We start from the raw sequence: 21,518 nt of genomic DNA on the forward strand, positions 1-21,518 counted from the left end.
TATATATATATATATATATATTGTATTTTGTATAGCTGCCCCCATTTCAACCTCAGATAACTCCAGACCCATATAACTTAGGAATTAACTCTTTTTTTCTGATGAAAGAAGAGAGTCTTGAATAGTTATCTCGTCCTAAAACTCAATATGATGTGGGTCCTGCAATTTGAGTGAAAAATGACAAAAACCCTGGCACTCGAGTGGACGAAAAAAAAAAAATATATATATAAACATGGGGGAAAAAAAGTCACGTTAGGTTAACAAATGGCGCTTGTATTCGTCACAGCAGTTTTTACACATGACGTCAATCACGATGGCATTTCAGTGACAAGACTAAGAAGGGATTAAATTGACATATTAACATTTTTTTTCATGCAACCAAAACATGATATTTGGCTGCGTATAAATATATAAAAATTAATCTAAATGAGCATTTCCTGGGAATTAATATTTGGCAAAGAATGTTGCAGTCACAAAGAGCCCCTTTTTTTCCGATTCTTCAATTTTTTCTTACCACTTGTTCCCGCTGCAGCTGCTGACACTGCAAAGTGAGTTGAACAACGGTCTTATCTCGACTCCGAATTTCTTCTCGCAGCATGTGAACCTCCTTCAGCAACTTCTCAAACTGCACAAAAACACACGCGTGCGATGATATAGCGCTTCTACACCAGCCGAAATCAGATAAAAATGATGTTTTTCTAACCTGGGATACAGAATTGTTCTTGCCTCCAATCTCGTTCACAACATCTGCTGGCGAATCGGGATCCTCGAGCTGAAAAATAGATCGAAACGTGCAAAGTACACGGTGAGCGCCATCCGTGATGGTTGCCGCAGGGGATGCTTTAGGAAGCATTGTTGTGAGAGCTGCTTCCACACCTGCTGGCCTTGGGCTGCTAGGTATCGGTGACATGGACGTGTGGTGCAATCTCAGAGTATACTCGGCGCATTGATTTCATAAGGGGAGCAGATATGTCAACTAGCTAGCCGGAAAACGAAAATAAAATAAAATCAGTGTCTGCCTTTATATATACAGTGATATTATAATGATTATGAACATTTTACCTTGCCATACAAACTATTTTTCGGGATACACACGGAGCGCCACAATGAATGATGTGTTGTTCGCGAACGAGCCCATTCTAACAAGAAAGTGGCATGACATTTTTTTTGGTCCACTATTCCCCGCCCCCAGTCTTCGGATAAAGCCACGTGATTGGTCAGGAACGCAGCAGTGAGTGGGGGTGGTTTAAACATTAAAAAGACAGGCAGACGACAGAGAGAGAGTGAGAAAATGGATAGAAAACAGATAAATTTAGACTCATTTCAACTTTGATAGTTCAAAGGCAGAGTGTAGACTGCAAGGTTAAAATTCCCATCAATCAGGCTCCACAAAAAACCCGCTCAAGCCATCTGTACACTGGATGCAAAAAGGCTATCAACCCAGCTAAATAGAACACAATTGATGAGGAACTGGGTAAAATGATGGCAGAGAACGCACCTCCAAGGGATCATTCCTCAAGATGGTGAAAGAAGAAGGCTACGTTCCACATCAAGTGCTTTAATGCTGATGAAACCGGCCACACCATTCCATCAAGCCATCAACAACCATCACAAAGGTCAATAAAACGATTTTATTATACAGTACAGTTAATTTCTTTAATTATAATACCATAGCACATTTATTATACATTAAGGTATAGTTTGTGTAGTTTTAAGGCTTAGAAAATTAGAAAATTAAGTTTTATGCGAACCTGGGAACGGATTATTCTCCTTTTAATGGTTTCCTATGTTAAATTAATTTTTGGGATACACACTTTTCGCCTTGCACACTCTGTCTGGGAACCAATTAAGTTCGTAAGCCAAGGTATAACTTTATATATATATATATTTTTCTTTTTCAAAAAGGTATTTCAGCGGTTGGTATTCTATTTTACTTATTTTGATGTATTGATTAATTTTTAAGAGCAATGAACATACATTCAACTTAATCGTGACTCCACGCATCGTGCCGATGGGGTGGATTTCTAACTAATCCCAAAGATCGAACCTGCAGTAAGTTTTTCAGCCTGAGCAGCTGATTCTTGAGCAAGTAGCAGTCTCGGCTCATGTGCTCCAGCGACAGCTCATCGGGCGCGTGGATCTGTCGCCTCGTTTCTTGGGGGGCGGACATCCTTGAAGACTTCAGGCTGTCGTAGTGATGGAAGAAGGGTGCCCTTGGTTAAAAAAAAAAAAAAAACATCATGGTAAGCACAAATGCCAGATCTTGTGCTGTTACAGGTTTTAAAATAATCACCATTTGATAGAATACATATATAGATAGATATATTCGCATATTCCCATTAACCATGATAAACAGGAGATTACTGTATGTGTGTGCGTGTGGGTGTGTATATGTGTTTATTCAGCCACTTTATTTTTATCTATGTAGATAACTATTTACCTACCTATCTACAGTATCAATCTATCTACCTACCTCCTAGATAACTATCTACCAAGCTATCAAGATAAGTATCTACCTACCTATCTACAGTATCTATCTACCTACCTAGATAACTATCTACCTACTTATCTGTCTATCTACCTACCTACCTATCTATCTGGCTAACTAGCTCGCTCGATAGGTAGCTAGCTAGTTAGCTAGCTACCTATCTATCTAGGTATCTTTCTATTTATTTATCGATTCATTGAGTGAGTTTATTAATTTATTCTAATCGTTGGCCGTCTCCAACCATCATGTCAAACGGCAAAAACTTTAGCGAATGGAAGCAAATGGATCACGAACCCGCCGTCGTTGGGGAGGTTGTCGGCTCCATTCCAGCGATGATGCCGGCGGCGCTGTCCCTGTCGACGGGTCCCGTTTACACCGTTGGACATCCTGTCGACATCTAGGACAAAAATTCAACAATATGGCTTCAAAAGCTTTTTGCAAATGGGTTGAGTTTGTTGTGCGAGATGAGATGCGCCATGCAAATCACAATGCTAACGTTTTTTCTTTTTCCCAGGTAGGCTGACACAAGCGAGCAAAAACAAGCCATCATATTTTCTATCCATGAATACGCCTGTACACATTTCAAAGCCTTTAAAATATGAAGAGCAATTTCATTTCGGAGCAGGTAAAAAAAAAGGACAGTGAGAGGTTGGACACTATTGGAAGAATAACAGCAGAAAAGAAATGAGCTGCGGCCAAGGGAAAAACTGACAAATAATTGAGGCTGACCTCCCTTTGCTGGGAGGCGAGGAAGGAAGGAGACAGTGAGAAATAACCACACACACACACACACACACACACGCACACGCAACCTAGCACACACACTAGCCCCGCTCCGCTAGCCCCAGCAGCAAAGTTGAAAAAAAGGCTCCAAGCAGGCCGGTTATCCGCTTCGGATTAGCTTTCCTTTTCGCCTTCTTCCTGTTATGTGGCAGTGACAGTGTGTCTCATGGGTTGACGGACAGAGCAAAGGGCCTGCGGAGACTCTGTAGGCAAAACAAAAGCGCCTTCCCGCCGGCCCTTAGTTTTTTAAGGCCTGCCGCCCGCCCCGGTGATCTCACTTTCCCTCTGACGCTTTTCTTGTCCTTGGCAACGATAGGCAAGCGGGCAGGGGGGCTATAAATATGGACACTTCCCAAAAAAGGGAGCACCGAGGGGGGAAACGGCAACGTCGGTCATATTCCATTTGCCCGCTTTGGACTGTTTGCAATCGGGAACAGGCACGTGAGGTCAAGGTCAAGCCGTCTCCTGAATTTTGGACCGGTGGGGCGTTCTTGGAGCACTTTTTGGGGGCGGGGACAACAACAACAACAACAAAATAAGCAAAAAAACAGCAAAGCAAAAATGAAGGCTAAACATAGAGAAATATAAGTAATGCTCTGTATGGTCTTAAGGATAAATCGAGCGAAAAATATGCATTATTCCTTCCGGGTTGAGTGAACGCTGGCGCGGGTGGCTGCCGCTGCTCACCTGCTGAAAAAAATATCCTGTGACTGTTAAGTGTCCTTGAGAGTTTTGAAAGGTGCTTATAATTGAAATGTATTATTATTATTATTATTATTATTATTATTATTATTATTGTTGTTATTATTATTAGTTTTGATGTGACTTTACGGGTCGGCACAGACAAATTAATTAATCAATTAATTAATACCCATTGAATAAATAAATGGGTGAATGCAGAAGTGAATAAATAAATAAATAAATGATTACACAAAAAAAGATATTAGACAAATGAATAAATAGATAAATAAATACATAAATAAATGTATCCACAAATAAATGAATAAATTAAAGAAATTAATGGCTGAACTCCCAAGTGAATGAACAAATAAATAAATAGATAAATAAATACATGAATAAATAAATGATTAGACAAAATTAGACATATAAATTAACTAATTAATAAATACACAAATAAATGAATGCATAAATAAATAAATTAATGGATGAATGCACAAGTGAATAAATAAATACATAACAAGACAAATAAATAAATACATACATAAACAAATGTATCCACAAATAAATGAGTAAATAAAATAATAAATAAATAAATAAATAAGATAAAAACAAACAAAAAAAATAAGAATAAATAAACAACTAAATAAATAAATAAATTAAGTAAATCATTTAGTGCATGAATAAATACATGAATCAATCAATCAATGCTTTTTTTGCCCAAAATTAGAAATTTTCTCCTTCAATAAATTCCCCGATGCGCAATACATGACTTTTAAAGAACTTTTTGTTGACCAGATTGTTCATCATTTACAAGTCGATAGTTCCCAAAAAAAAATCATATTCCACGAGTAATAAATGTAAAACAAGCTCGGGCAATAAACAAGGCAGGCGGGCAGCGGGCCAACCTGAGTTTGCTTCGGCGCTGACAGGAGTGAATAATCGTTGCAGAAGTCATTCGAATTCCCGCCGGGTGAGGTCAGCGTCACCCTCGCCCGCCTTCTTTCCATTTTCCCTCATATATGTGACACGCCATCCCATAAAAAGCGGCAAAATCGCCATGACCCGATTGCGTCGAGCGCATGCAATTAAGGATAAAGAGGCCAAGAATTTGATGACAGAGCGAAAATGAAAAGGCTACGACGGCGACTGGGACCGTGAAGTGGGACAACAACGAGGCGCTCTACTAATCATTTTACTTCTACTTGCAAGGCAATCAAACGGTCTGCCGCCATATTTCAACATCCAACGCGTTTCATCCGTTTGCTCCGACACAGCTGGCGACATCCTTTTTTTTTCGACGCAGGTTTGTCGCTGAGCTGTCATTTCCAGCGCCATAAATAAATCTAAAAATAACTCTCCGGCAAGCGTGTTCCCATCACAATAGACGGCGAGACCAATCCAACAGATGTTACACCGCCGAGCGAGGGGGGGGGGGGGGGTGTTGATCCGCCCACCATAAGCCGCGGAAGCATATTGCTTGAAATAGAGTAAACTTTTTCGCCCCATACCCACTTCCTCCCGCCCTCCAACTACAGTGGGACCTCGGTTTACGAACATCTTGCCTTACGAACCTTTCGGTTTACGAACGTTAAATGTATGAAAATTAAACCTTGGCATACACACTACTTTTCGGGATGCACACGGAGCGCTGCCCCACCACGGCTGGTGGAGTAATTAATTTTGAAGGATTTATCACAGATACTTTTGCTGTTATGGGACCGAAAAAGACCTCACCATAGGCTCGTGTTCAGCCGAAGAAAACACAAAACAAAATTACAGTCGAGGAGAAGAAGGAGATCATTGAGAAACACGAACGAGGTGTGCGTTTTTCTGACTTCACGGCCCAGTAGCAATATGCTAAGTCCACCACTGCTACCATCCTTTGCAACAAAGAAGCTGTTTAAGGTGCTCGTGTTGCTGAAGGGGTTTCCGTGCTGTCAAAGCAAAGGTCTCGGGCAATAGAAGAAGTTAAAAAACTACTGTTAATTTGGATTAACGAAAAGCAGCTAGCCGGCGACAGCGTGAATCTAGAAATTATATCCGAGAAAGCACGGCTAATTCACTCTGATATCGTCATGCGGCAACCTGGAAGTTTGCCGTTTATTGATACAAGGGATCATTCCTCGAAATGGTGAAAGAAGAAGGCTACGTTCCTCAGCAAGTATGTAATGCAGATGAGATCGGCATTTTTTGGAAAAAGATGCCTAACCTGACTTTCATAACATAGGAAGAGAAGTCTGAACCATTGAAATTTTGACTTGTTTCAACTTTGATAGTTCAAAGGCAGAGTGTAGACCGCAAGGTTAAAATTCCCATCAATCAGGCTCCACAAATAACTCGCACAAGCCTTCGGTACACTTGATGCAAAAAAGCTATTAACCCAGCTGAAGAGAACACAATTGATGAGGAACTAGGTAAAATTATGGCAGAGAAAGGACCTTCAAGGGATCATTCCTCAAGATGGTAAAAGAAGAAGGCGACGTTCCTCATCGAGTGTGATTAAAGTTACCACTCCATTCCATCAAGCCATCAACGACCATCACAAAGATCAATAAAATGACTTTCTTATACAGTATGAATTACAATACAATAGCACATTTATTACACATAGAATAAGGTATATAGTTTGTAGTTTTAAGGCTTATTTAGTTTATATATAATTATATTTTATGAAGACCTGGGAACGGATTATTCTCATTTTAATGGTTTCCTATGGGAAATAAATTTTGGGGATACACACTTTTCACCTTACACACTCTGTCTGGGAACCAATTAAGTGTGTAAGCCAAGGTCCCACTGTAGTTTGCTACTGACTTTACTGGATGTTGTTTTGTTCCAAGACAACGAAGCATATGTGAGCTCACCACGTAAGCCATCATCCTCTGGGAGGTCCACATCCAGCATGAGATCATCATCATCATCGTCATCATCCATGTCTTCCACGCCTGGGCTGTGCAGATTGTTCAGGATATCCTGGCAATCACAAAACAGAAAGAACAAATCAATAAAACTTGTTTAGCTGTTGCCGTGGCGATGTTTTAGTGCCAAGGAACTATGTTGGAGTGAGTTGAGGAGCTTTCGCATGGCATCTCCAGACACATTTTTGCACATTGTCTGGCAGCGAATGAGTTATTTGTCTACAATGTTGAGTAATTAATTATATCTGGCTAGCTAGCTATGTAGCTGGCTATTTATTAGCTATATGGCTATCTAGCTAGTTAGCTAACTGTCTATTTGAGTTACATGTGGCTGTCACTGCTCACCCGCATAAAAAAACGATCCTTTGACTGTAAAGTGACCTTGAGAGTTTTTAAAGGCGCTTAGAAATTAAATGTATTAGTATTAGTATCATTATTATCATGATCATTATCATGATCATTATCACGTTTATTATTATTATTATTATTATTATTGCGATTGTTAATGTTTCACCGACATTTGAATCTAGAGAGAGACAAATACAGCAAACACACGCTAACTAACTAACTAACTAACTAACTAACTAACTAACGGAGTAGTTAACTAACCGTAGATGTGGCTAACTATCTAACCGGCTAACGAATTAACTAGCTAGTTAGTCAGCTAACTAACCAACCAACTAGTGACATAACTAGCCAACAAACCAACCAAATAATTAAATATATTAATTAATTGTTACATATATGGTTAAATGAATAGTTTAATAAAATACATTGGAAAAATAAATATAAATATAAATAAATAAAGCGATTTAAAGTGCAGGCAGACACTTATGCGTTATAGGGGCACGTCGCCATCAAGCGGACAGATCATGTTACTGCAGTATATATTATTATTATTTTTATTTTTTAATCACTACTAATTCGCATTTAAATCGCTAGATTTTTGCACAATCCATCAAAATATCACATGCCCCGAGCACTTAAAAGACATATCTTATTGTACAGGACTTATATCTTATTGTACAATTTCTAATCTGGTTTCCCGAAAAGCTCTTTAAAGTGTTCCCGAGATGGGGTGCCTTGGTACGTTGAAGCTGGAAATGCTATTAAAGCGGCGGATGGGATGGCATTCCTTCCCCGGGATAAAGAACCTCTTTGCCTGAATGAGGAAGGAGGCGAATGGGTGGCGGCTTTATTTATGTTTTTGTGTATTTATTATTTATTATGTATGTATTATTTATGTATTATTTATGTATTAGTTAGGTATTAGTTAGGTATTAGTTATGTATTATGTATGTATTTTTATGTATTTTTAATGTATTATTTATGTATTTTTTATGTATTTGTGTATTTTTATATATTTTGTATGTATTCTTTATGTATTATTTATTCCTTATTTATTCATTAGTTCATTCGTTCATTCATTTATTCATTTATGTATTTATTTACGCGCAAGCAGCCGGCAACGCGTACTACAATTTGGGCCAGGCAGCATGTCACACACTCGCACAGCAATCTACTGTGTGACAACACTCAATATAGTAGTAATACAGTGCATATACCATCTCGGCAACATCTCATGTAGTACTGTACACTGCTTTTTTTCTTTCAGCGCCTGCTGAAATTTTCCATTTCTATTCATTGTGCCAAAAAAAAAGAAAATTGTGGCGAAATTGAAAAAAAAATACACCTCGCAAAGGTAATTTTAAGAGATTTTTGAAATTAACTCATTCACTGCCAGATGACAAAAATGTGTCCACTCCAGTGCCAGGGTTTTTGTCATTGTCACTCGAATTCCGGGACACACAGAATATTGAGTTTTAGGATTTCATATACATTCCATGCAGCGTAAGAAACCTTAGATTCTCTTCTTTCATCAGCAATAGTTAATTCCTAAGTTATATGGGTCTGGAGTTATATGAGCTTGAAATGAGGGCGGATGTCCAAAATACAATGCAATACATATACAGGTACCATCTGACTTACGACCACGACCTCCATACCCTATTTTTAAAATTTTAATTCTACGCCCGGCAACGCAACGCGCTAGCAGGCCGGCAACGTGTTTGACAATTTTGGCCAGCCAGCCAGCATCTCACTATCGCACAGCAATCGACTGTGTGATGGCACCAGAGGGGGGACTTTGCGAGTCATTTAGCCTCCGAGTCTCTATTCAACATTTTGAATGGATTTCGATTTACGACCATTTCGACTTACGACCGTTTGGTCGGAATGGAACTCGGTCGTAAGTCGGTTGTTACCTGAATATTGGTTTATATAGCGCTTAACCAACAGCTGAAACTAGAAAAAAAAGCGGTAGCTAACATGGAAAAAATGCAAATGCTGCCCCCTTGTGTAGTTCGTAAGTTATCGGACGACGGGACTCACCATGCTATTGAGCTCGGGGGCGTCATACGGGTCGCCTAGATACGAGCCGGTCCCCGAAAGCGGTTCCAGACCTTCTTCGTCCCACATGTAGGTTCCCCCGGAGCTGTTGGAGGGCGACAGCTCCAAAGATGAAGCCTGGCAGGCATCGCTCGTCTCCGGCGACTTCACAAGCGCTCCCTGGGAGTCCTGCATCGGGCTTACTTCATCGTTACCTGTCAGAGATGTGACAGTCAGACATTGTGGACGAAGACTCGGAAAGCAGCAAGATTGTCTTTACTGCCGGCAGGAAACGCAGTCATTCATGACAGACGTCTGAATTCTGCAGCCTTCTGCCAAGCTATTTATTGAGAGTGCATGCAAATTAAAGTGATACATTAGTAAAACATAGTTTTCTTGATTAGAATACCACGCCCCTGGAACCTTCTGGGCCCCAACAGCTGTAAGCAATAAAACATTGTCTTTTCCATGAGCTGATAAATTTGTAACCTGGCTAATGAGCTTTCCCAGTGCAGGATGTTCAAGTCGTAAATAACTTTGGAGTTTCTAAAGGAGTTTCGCAAGTCCTAAATTCTGTGCAAGGCCAGATCGCTTACATGAAGCTGACAGTTTAACTTGCTGTGTCTGCTGACCTCAGATTGACCCCAGGTTGTCTCTCGCTTCAATTGTGTATTCGAGTCACACATGTTGACTAAGCATATAACAGCGTGAAACTTTGAAATATGATAACTACTTATTCTCTATCATTAGCGAAACAAAATGTTTCAAAAAACTTAGTCAACAACAACGTGAGGATGATTTGATCGGATTAATTTGATGAAATAACCTCCCGGCTGCCAGTTATCGGTCTCATTGAGAAGGCCATTCATCTTCTTCTTGCTGTCGTGTGGATCCCCGTCGCTGAAAACATCGGCGACGCTGTCCAAATCATCGAAAAAGTCTTCGCTGGCGTTTCCTTGGTCGAAAGACGAAGCGGAAGACAAGGACATGTCTTCCGCCTGATCTGAATTTGCCACCAGAGTGCCGCTTTTGTCTTTTTCTCCGATACCCGTAACCCGTTGATCGTCGCCACGGTCTGGTTCTGGATCTGGTTCTGGATCCTTTCCGCCGGGTGAAGGTTTGACGCCGCCTTTTACCCAAGATGGAAGTATGTTTCTTGGTGGTTTTGCCTGTTTGAAGCTCAAAGATCCGCGATTATTCCCCAATAATTTGTTGAAACCGCAAGCGGAGAGCAGCGGCTTTTTCGGAATACTAGCCGGCGTCGCTAGCGATGAAGCAGCAGCAGCAGGCGTTCGGCTGTGGGAAATACCTCCGGCGTCACCGTCAGCAGATTCGGACCCCCTTTGGTTGACGAGTCCGAAACGTCGAGGGGGTTTGAGAAAAGCGCTCCGTGGCGGTCGAAGCTGAGTGTTCGTCAAAGGTTTGGCTAGTTCCACCGCCCGGTTGAAGGAGAAGGAACGTATCATGGGCTGACCGTTAGGAGACGGAATCTGCTTAAAGTGCGTGAAACTGTTTGAGCGCACCATCTTGTCCAGTTCGAGAGCTTTGAGACTTTCGCTGGACTGCGAAAGGCGGTCTCGGGAGCCGCTTTTGGGACGCGCAAGGCGGGACTCGGTGTCGCTTTTGAGAGAACTTTGACCCAACTTGATGGCGTCTTTGGGGGCCATTTTGAGGGATTGTTTCAGGACCGCCGTCAACGGCGCCGACCTCCGCATTATCGGCGTCCCCGGCGAGGCGCTTCTTCTTTCTTTCGCCAAGGGGGGGAGTTGTCTTGTCTTCTCCCTGGTCCCTTCGCCAGGGTTGGGATTGGCGCTCGGCGTCCTGTCATCTTTTCTCCATTTTAACGAAAAGGCAGAAGTTGGAACGGCGCCATTTGGGGGAGTCGAAGACAAACCGTTGGCCGAGGGGACGGCGCCGCCGCTTGTCGAGCGGCCGCCAAATTTGGGGAGTCTTGAAACCATGGCGGAGCCGCTGGATATTTTATCTTCCATTGGGCGCTAACGGAGGCATGGATGAGCGTGGACTCATGCGCCGCTGTGGGGGAGAGCAGAAAGAAAAAATCTTGACAATCAGCAAGCATAACAAACATGATCATGAGAGCATTTATTTTCCATCACAGAGAATGCAAATATATATGCTGGCTATCGAGAGATGAATTTACAATCCGTTCAAAATGTGCTACATGGTTAACCGCTAGTAGAACTGCAGATTCGGGAACTGGATTCCATATTGAATGCTTTGAGCGCATCCGGGCGAGACAACGAGGCCAAACATGGATGCCGCGCTGTCCCACATTCAGTTCAGTCGTATGCCGCCGCTAGCATTGAGGTGTCCCGACCGCCCTAATCCGCATCAATAAACACACACGGGGAAATCAGGTCAGCATGTCGAAGCAGGGCGGTCGCTAAAGACTCTTTGCCACCCCCCACCCGCATCTGTGCAACCCCTGGACACGCCCCCCCCCCCCCCCCCCACCCGGGATGACACAATTGATCCGATGAGCTGGTGATAAGATTCGATGATTCATTCGGTCATGCGAAAAATATGACACAATGGCTTCAGATTCGGAGAAGATGCTTTTTTTATTATTATTATTATTATTAGATTGGATTTGCCTTTATTAGTCTTGCAGTGGAGAAATTTACATTTCACAGCAGCAAAGTGATGAAAGGAATTATTATTATTATTATTATTATTAGTAGTATTATTATTAGTATTATTATTGCTATGATTCATTTTTGAGCTGATGTGTCTAATTATTCTTATCTTATCTAATTTTACATAAAATATTTTATTATCATTATTATTATTTATTTATGTTATTATTATTATTATTCTAATAAATCTTTCCTGTGGCGTCACGACTTCACCAGAGAACAAAAAAAAAAAAGTCATCGCGACCCGACAGGAAGCTATCTTGCTTTCGCTATCTGCTCACTTGGTACAACCACTTCCTGTTGACGTTCGGTATGAACCATGACCACTTGTGCAGACCACACCCCCCCCACCCCCCGTACTGCCTCAAAATAAACCGGTGGTGTGAACTTGTCACTGAGAAAGACAGGTCCAAGGTCAAAAACTCCTTTGGGATAAACTCGAGTTACCCGCGAACCTTCTGAGGACAGTCGGCGGCTATTTGACCTTGACTTGAGCCCCGTCGATGAGATTAATGCGTATTTGGGAAGCCATGTTTAATTGTCAGACCGCCGGGTCAAGATTGGAGAAGTTAAGCCGTCGTAAAGCTAGCGTCAGTCCCTGCCAGCAGCCGCCATGTTTCATTATTACAAGATGATGGGGGGTTTTGAGGAAGGGTTCTGGTAACTTTGTAAAATCCGCCAGAAAAGCGTCCCTTTCCGCAATCTTGATCTATTTCGGGGAGTTTTAACATCTGCGCTCTTACCGGGGGAAGGAATGAATAAGACGTGATCAGCGAGGCTAAGTTTAGCTTCAATGGCAGACCGCATGGAGAGAGGTAGAGGATGGGGGGGGGGGTAGAAAAGAAGTCAAAGCTACCTACAAAGCTTTGGGTCCTTACACAACAACGCAGGCACATTTCCGACTCGCTGTAATCGCAGTTTATTATCGCAAATGACCTCGTCAATACGATCGTCGGTGCATTGGAGAGTTCGTACCAAGGTGACCTGGTTTAACTCACTTATGAGGACCTTTTCGGGAGATTTTTGTCTGAATTGAACCCCGCAGAGATGTGCAGTGATTCCTCGGCTTACGAACGCTTTAGCGAATGAACTTTTCGCCTTACGAACGTTAAATTCGGGAGAATATAATCTTGACATACAAACTATTTTTCGGGAAACACACGGAGCGCCACAATGAGTAATGTGTCGTTCATGAACGAGACGGTTCTAGGAGCTCCTGAAATGGCAGCTGGCTTTTGTTTCCCTTTATTGCCCGCCCCCAGTCTTTGGTTAAAGCCACACGTGATTGGTCAAGATCCGTGGTAGAGGAGGGAGAGGATACGCGCATGGTTACAGAAACAGAAACACACACAAACACAAAAGGGAGATAACAGAGCTTAAAACAAAAAAAAAGAAAAAAAAAAACGGGAAAATGTGAGAACATGGATAGAAAACACAGCAAAATTTGGACTTGTTTCAACTTTATAGTTCAAAGGCAGAGTCTAGACTGCAAGGTTAAAATATCCCAGCAATCAGGCTCCACAAATAACCCGCATAAGCCAATTTGAAGAGAACATACAAGCAAGGGAACCAGCTATTCATAAAGTTTCTAGTGTGTCTGCCTGCATCTGTTGCAATATCACAACTTCCAAGATGTACAACCCAGAGCTCCTTGAGACACTTGATGCAAAAAGCCATCCATTCCATCAAGCCATCAACGACCTTCACAAAGGTCAATAAAACAACTTTATTATACAGTAGAGTTTATTTCTTTAATTACAATACCATAGCACATTTATTATACATAAAATAAGGTACATTGTGTGTAGTCCTAAGGTTTATTTAGTTGAAAATGATGTTTTATGGGGACCTGGGAACGGATTATTCTCATTCTAATGGTTTCCTATGGGAAATTCATGTTTGGAAGACACACTTACACACACTTTCTGGGAACCAATTAAGTTCGTGAGCCAAGGTATCAGTGTAGTTGCTTACAACCTACCGAGCAGTCGTCTTTTGAGCCTCCAAAGAGGTTTTTTTTTTCAGTGAATGCGGCCCTAACGAAAGCTTTTCTCTGTAATCCTCCCATTAGGGGCTTGGGGCGATGGAGGTTCATATGATGCATTCTGTTAAGAGGCCTTCATCAGAATCTTGTTTCTCGGATTAAGCAAAGCAGGCCTGGTTAGATTTGAAAGATTAAGTTCAAAAGACAGACTGGAAGATTGGGTCGAAACCATTCATTGAAGGTTTATAATGCGGTGCGCCCTATGTATGGAAAATGTTTTAAAATATGTCATTTATTGAAGGTGCACTTTATATTCCAGAAAATACGGTGCTTATCCACATTATCCGTCACCCTTATGCACACCTGTTTTGTGACCTTTGGGCTTCTTTCCACACAAAGGGAGGAAGTGACTGGGGACCACCGCTCAAGGCAAGGCAAACATACTAAAAATGGTGTTTTAATAAAGTAAAAATGTACATAAAATGGACACATATCAGCAAGTAAAGTAAAGGCGAGCTGGCTGGGGGTTGTTGAGCACCCTGGAGATTTTCAGCTGTTAGCCAGTCGGAGGGGGGTTAGCGGTTAGGGGTCGGGGGGAGTATCCGATTGTAAAAACATTTCCAGCCAAAGTGACACTGCAGAAGACGAGCTGACGTATGTGTGTGTGTGTGTGTGTGTGTGTGTGTAGAACACACACACACGTGGGTTTGGTGTACACATGCCGCATTTCTATCTACTGACATGTTGATGTCAAGGCTCATTCCACCGTCTGAACCGCAGGGGAGCATACTTAAATACGCATACATGCTATGCTATAGACATATAAAAAGGTGACATAAATTTAAAAAAAGAATACAAATAAAAACATGAGTTATATTTGAACCCTTGAGTGACAGGTCTAAATTTACAGTGTGAGGGCAACAACGTGGAATGTGAATCATCTTTGGTTACTCTTTAATCATACCACGTGCTGCCTACTTGCTGCCTGATTTTTATTACATTTTAGGCCCCAGTTGGCTAGTCTATGCTAAAATTTAAAGGACAACCGACACTTCGGGACAAGTTGTGTCCATAATTTGTAAAATGACTTCAAATGACTTCTACTGAGGGTATTTTACAAAGATTACGCGGCATATAGCTTTATTTTACTTTTTAAGACTGAATATTCAGGAAGTCTTGTTTTCGAGGTGTGACGTCACGGAGGGAACGCCCCTGACCGAGATAGCGACGCACAATGCATTTTGGGTACTTTTTTTTCATCTGAAAACTTCGTGTTGATGGCGAAATTAGAAGGAAAACATAAATAATGCAATGGTGAATCGTTGTGTGTTGCACCAAGACTACTATTTGATACTAGTTGACACAAATTCCCAGCAGACAAATCAGCCCATTTCCAACAGAGCTTAGGCGCCATCTTGTGCATTTTCTGGGTACTACATTGCAGTCCAGACGCCTCAAAATGATACGGAAGGACTTCTTGAATCGATTGCAAACATTTATGCTTTCCTCTTCAGAACTATTAGAATCATATTCATAACTGGATGAGTCACAAGAAAGCATCTTCTCCCAATCTGAAGCCATTGTTTTGATTCTGGAGCAAGGCAAGACGTCCTGGTATGACGTCACGAACAAGGGGGCGGGACCTTCTGAAACTCGACATTTCTGAGGTCATTTTGAAGTAGTTTTGGGACACTAACTCCTTTTTATTGGTGCGCATTTCACTAAAAATATCAGCCTGCGTGTTTTGGCTATTTTAAATGCTATAAAACGTTTTTCTGATGTCAGTTAGGAAACAAAAAAATAGTATTGGTTGTCCTTTAAAGGGAACGTAAACTACAGTGCATTTAAATCTCATAAAAGGGCTGCAAAAAATATCTGCAATAAAACGAGGTTTCTAATATTTTGGTGACCTCATAAATAGCAACGTGAGGTGTTGGTTAATTCCGTATTTCTTGTATGATTCTTCTATTGGCTGTATTATATGAGAATACGTAATGTGCTGCTAGTTTATTGAACAAACTCATGTCAAAAAGTGGTCACGGCAATGTGGCAAATTCCATACATTTCTATTGAGTGACGTCAGCGAATCACGCCGTACTAATACTCATTTAAAAGACACAAAAGCGGGCTTTGCGGTATTTAGGGGTAAGGGTAAAAATATATAAAATACATTTGAAGCGTAAACAAGAAACATTGTTGTACCTACCTGAATTAAAAGCAGAAACTATGCCAATAAAGACTTCTCGCTTGGGATTCGGAGATGCTAGCTTGCTTGGTTAGCCCATGGCAACTTGTCACCCAAGTTTAAGAAAACCATTATCGACATTATTCCACGCCCAGATAAGTAGAAGCGATGAGAACGCCAAGGGCAAAGAGAAGGGCGTTGTAGGAACAAAAATAATAATTATTATTAAAATAGATATTGGGAAGTAGCAGCCGAGATCCAGACGGATGATTCCAGTCAACAATGTTGTACAGCGGCGTCCGTTACTTCTTCCTTCAATAGCCGGAGATTGCGCGCCATGTTGGGCTTCCAAACGAAGAGAGAAGCCATAATCGAGTAAAAATAAATACACGAATAATTTTTTAAAAAGGGCGGAAAGCTCGAAATAAAATGTCCCGTGTCAACAGCCGACGGCGACCACCAGCAATAGCGACCCCTCCAGAGGACTCTCTCTCCCGACGTCCTCCCTCAGCTCCGGCAGGGCGGAGCGTGTGTCATCGGAAACATTTTTTTCCATCGAGGAAAACTGTCAAAATGTTTATTAAAGTTTTTTTTCATTGATGATGACAGGAAGTAGAGGTACATGGTTAATATTTAATAATCGACATTTTTGCCATTTCGTTTTCGCGAGACCGTCCCAGTTTTACCAATGACGTGACGTCACTGGGACTGGCGGAAATGTAATTTGAAAGCCGAAGATATTCTTTTTTTTCTTGGTACAATTTCTAACGATTTAAAAATTAAGAATCATAATTTATTTCACACGAACAGAATTTACTGTAAATCATAAACGTAATGGCATCACTTTGAAACGATTACAGGTGAAGTTGAGAAACGGCAGTTATCAAATATAACCACTAGAGGGTACCCGAACAAAAACAATTACGACGGTGTCATTGTTTACTTCGACCACCAGGGGGGAGCATTTAGATAGAACAGATACATTGACGAATCCATGTATAAATACGTCAACACGTAACGGCTAAGGAAGGATACAAAAAGAAAGTAGAAACAATAAAATATAATTTAAAATCTCAACCGACATGAGTGGCAGATTTACTGTAAATGGCGTGTTTTCGTCCCCTTTACAACTTGTTCACGAGGGAATGCCGGATACAGCTCGGATTTGGTCAATAAGCACTAAATAATTCAAAACAGTAACTTAAGATCCTGTTTTCAGTCCTATTGAATGATGTCATGAAAGAAGCTCGCTGTTTCGTCATATTTTCATGTCGTGCTCATGAGCAAAATGAAACATATATAATAGGTACGCGACAGTTCACTATATTCCACCGCAATTGTTTCTGTCTATAGTGAAGCGAGCGCACTCTGTACTCGCAGTCGTATATCATTGCATTTTTGTAAAGTACATAATTGTTTTAGGTGGGATTTTCCAATATATGCATCTTATGATGACATTTACGCTCTTTTTGTTAACACTACAGTTTATAAAGGTGAGTAAGTTGTATTTTCATAACTCATAGAAGTGGTAGAATATATATCTTTCTCAATAACCGTCAAGTTTCAAGCAAAAAGAAATATGAGCATATATATTTCTAGAGCTCGCAATTTTCTTTCCTAGTATTCAGTGACGGCCATTTTGGATTTCTGACGAATATCTGATTGTTGCTATTTACTAATCTAGTCGCTTATATTTCGCTTTAGACATCAAATACTGAAGAATACGGATGATTTCATTAAATTCAACTAAATGATGGCTTAAATCATTCCAATTAATAACTTAAATAAGTAAAATAGTGACCGTGTTCAGATGTTCGGTGTTCGGTCACAGATTTCCATTGTTTTAACTGTGTCATTAACAGGCAGAAAAGCCCCTCACATTTCGAAAATTTAAAATTCCATTAATGTCATAGAACAATAATCTATAGATCATTTGAAAGATATTTAAACGCACTTTCATACGGTATTAGATGTGTGATGCGCTCGCTCGCTCCTTGACAGCTGATCAGAGTCTGGCCACATATCCGTCAGGCCTTGACGAATCTTCTTTGGATTTAGCGCGCATGCTCCATGCTGGATTACATATTAGCAAATCTGCGCCATGCCATATGTCCTCATTATCACGGGGACGGAATAAGGTTAATAACGTCATGGTGAATTCAGACGGCGCCTCCCACCAAGCTGTCATCTCCACATGACATCCATCTTTTTTTTTCCTTTTTCCGCTATAAGCGACTCTATGGAAATTTGATATCCTTCGGATCCAGATTAAGGTTCAAGCATTATCTACCAGTAATAATACATTTCATTTATAAGCACCTTTCAAAACTCTCAAGGTCACTTTACAGTCATAGGAGAAGTTTTTCTGTGGGTGAACATAGGCAGCTAGCGCCAGATGGCAAGCTCGCTAACTAGCTAATAGATAGCTAATAAATAGCTAATATATAGCTAGCTAGATAACTAGATAGCTAAAATATAGCTAATAGATAGCTAGCTAGATCATAAGCTAGCTAATATATACCTAATAGATAGCTAATAGATAGCTAGATAACTAGCTAGCTAATAGATAGCTAGCTAGATAATAAGATAGCTAATAGATAGCTAGCTAGATAACTAGCTAGGTAACCAGCTAGCTGATAGATAGCTAATAGATAGCTAGCTAGATAATAATAATAATAATAATAATAATAATAATAATAATAATAATAATAATAATAATAATAATCCATTTCATGTACAAGTGCCTTTCAAAACTGTCCGTGAGAAGTGTCTTCCACCGTGAGGTTGAGCAAGGAAGCTCGTTCCTAACTGTGCCTCGTTTGTAGGTCACATGACCGCCACGGTGACATCCTCTTCCTCCTCTTTGATGATGTCATAAAAGTCATGCTCGTTTTATGAAAAATTCAACGCGGTGATTGGTCTTTATTAGCGCGACCCATCCTGACATTTGACGGACTCCATTAAAGAAGTCTGATGGTGCCATTAGGAGGACTTCATATCACCTCCCTTTAAGAGCGGGGGGGGGGGGGCATATACAGACAATTGTATTTCATAATCAGGAAATCTCAATAGATCATTTTATCTATGATTCATAATTATTAATAATAGCTACCAGTGCAATGCGAATGTACATGACTGGCGATAGTTTCAGAATAGCGACACAATGGAATTTTTATTTAGCAATATAGCTTTGATTTAGCATGCCTGTTAGCTTCTTTTTTTTTTTTGTGGCGCAACGATGCATTAAAAAATGCGACCAATAAATATCCGGACAAGCGGCACATCGACTCGTTTTAATAAAATGGTTGACATTTGAGCATGTCGCTAACAAAAAAAAAAAGAAAGAATGTTGTCCACAAGTCATTAAAAGCCAGGGGGAAAGTCATGGCACCTTGTAAAGAACAGGCAAGTACGTATATGAGGGGCAGATGATAAAGAAGGCAAATAGAGAGGAAAGCGAGGGGGGAGGGGCAAGAGTGAAATGTACAAAGTGCGTTTGGGAGGAAGTGCACAGTCAATGGGAGTGATGATGGTGTCATGAAGAAAAAAAGAGATCCAAAATGGAGGACAGGGGGGAGCAGAGTGGTTGGTTCCGATCACTGCTAAAAATACATCTTTTGAGCAGTAATTTAAAAAAAAATGCTTGACCTCTACCAAGGTCATACATTTGCATCACAGCTCCATGAAGTACCAATGGCATTAAATATTTTTTTAATCAAATTTTTTTAAATATTTTTAAATAACTTGGCTCATAGGATCATGTTATTATGATTACGTTATTATTATATACCATTTTGGTTGCGGTTAAGTTTTAAAATATTTAAAACAAATCTGAGACACATCAGCTTAAAAATGAATCATAGCGATAATAATAATAATAATAATGATGATTTAATCAGATTTAATCAGATTTAATAGTTCTAATATTTTTTAATAATAATGACTATATAAATAAATAAATAATAATAATATTTTTTTTTAATTAATAAAACAGTCAGGACAAATGTAATGCATTTTTCCAACAGATCAACCGCATTATTGCCATTGGCTTGATGCAAGAAATAAACCAGTGAGGTCAAAGCCACCCCTCACACGCACACACACACACACACACACACACACACACACACACACACACACACACACACACACACACACACACACACACACACACACACACACACACACACCTCCTTCCAACCTCTTCTTCTTCTTCCTCTTTGCTAATAGATTCCCACCTCCCTCCTCAGTGCCCTCCAAAATGGGGTGAGGGGCAATGGGGTGTGTGTGTGTGTGTGTGTGTGTGTGTGGTGTGTGTGTGTGTGTGTGTGTGTGTGTGTGTGTGTATGCGCGTTAGATTGCATCCCCCCCCCCTTTAATCCCGCCTTGTCTTCCTTGTCACACGCTTCCAAACGAGCCTTTCCCTCCTCTTGTCACACCTCGTTTGGACGCGAGGCGACTTACATGATGTATGCGTCACCCACTGGCCACCCTCTTTAACCTTGCACCCCCGCAACCCCCCCCCCCATATCCCCCTCCAAGCCCATTTTGGGTCGCTGATGTGATCACAGACAGACGCACATCCGATGACAGCATATAGAAGCAGATGGCCGCCTGCTTGCGTTAAAAATAAAGAGGAAGCACCACCCCCCAATCCGCTCCCACGTGTGTGTCAATCCGCCAACGCAAAAGTCAAAGACCACCCCCCCCCCCCCCCCCGCCGGAAAGTGATATTTTAATTGGAAGACCCTCCAATTCGCCTGCATTATATATCACGCGTAAGCGGCCATCAATAATAGATGAAAAGACTCTTTTTGCCGCAACGATTATGACAAGTGAGATTTAGCCGAGACCAACGCATTCATTATTTAATGTGGCATCAAAGAAAATATTCAGGGCGGTGGTGAAAAGGAAGTGTGTCCGTCACTTCCTGCTCCAAGCACGGGCGGAGAACTTAACGTGAACCCGTCGTTGTGGAGGACGCTTTAATGTATGGACGTTTCATAGTGGCTGCCGATGCCAGCCACTCATACTTTGGGTTAGCTATCTAGCTATCTAGCTACATAAATAGCTAGATATCTAGATCGCTAGTTAGATAGCTAGCTAGATCGATAGGTAGAAAGAGACAGAGATAGGTAGCTAGCTAGGTAGGTAGCTAGGTCGATAGCTAAGAAGCTAAATATCTAGATAGTTAGTTAGATAGCTAGCTAGATCAATAGGTAGAAAGAGAGAGCGAGAGATAGCTAGCTAGGTAGGTAGCTAGGTAGATAGTTAGGTAGCTAGGTAGCTTATCTTGCTAGCTAAATTGATAGAACATTTAGATAGTTAGTGAAAATGTATCTAGCTAGCTGGATAGATAGATAGATAGATAGATAGATAGATAGATAGATAGATAGATAGATAGATAGATAGATAGATAGATAGATAGATAGAT

General features: G+C 40.9%; 1 protein-coding gene across 5 annotated transcripts in view; it reads right to left on the reverse strand.

The window, feature by feature from the left end:
• The window catches only part of ccser2a (coiled-coil serine rich protein 2a), a 30,086-nt gene extending 13,512 nt beyond the window's left edge, over positions 1-16,574 (reverse strand). For all 5 annotated transcript variants that reach the window (XM_089012285.1, XM_089012284.1, XM_089012288.1 and 2 more), the window contains exons 1-8: positions 16,106-16,574; positions 10,085-11,292; positions 9,262-9,473; positions 6,817-6,925; positions 2,783-2,885; positions 2,048-2,213; positions 704-772; positions 515-625 (exon numbers count right to left, since the gene is read on the reverse strand). In XM_089012285.1, the coding sequence (XP_088868411.1) occupies positions 515-625; positions 704-772; positions 2,048-2,213; positions 2,783-2,885; positions 6,817-6,925; positions 9,262-9,473; positions 10,085-11,249 (1,935 nt within the window). In that variant the 5' untranslated portion in view covers positions 11,250-11,292; positions 16,106-16,574. The remainder of the gene's footprint in view (positions 1-514; positions 626-703; positions 773-2,047; positions 2,214-2,782; positions 2,886-6,816; positions 6,926-9,261; positions 9,474-10,084; positions 11,293-16,105) is intronic.
• Positions 16,575-21,518: the final 4,944 nt, after the last annotated feature.

The sequence above is a fragment of the Hippocampus bargibanti genome, linkage group LG13, assembly GCF_051943395.1.
Source record: "Hippocampus bargibanti isolate YZ-2025 linkage group LG13, ASM5194339v1, whole genome shotgun sequence".
NCBI lineage: Eukaryota > Metazoa > Chordata > Actinopteri > Syngnathiformes > Syngnathidae > Hippocampus > Hippocampus bargibanti.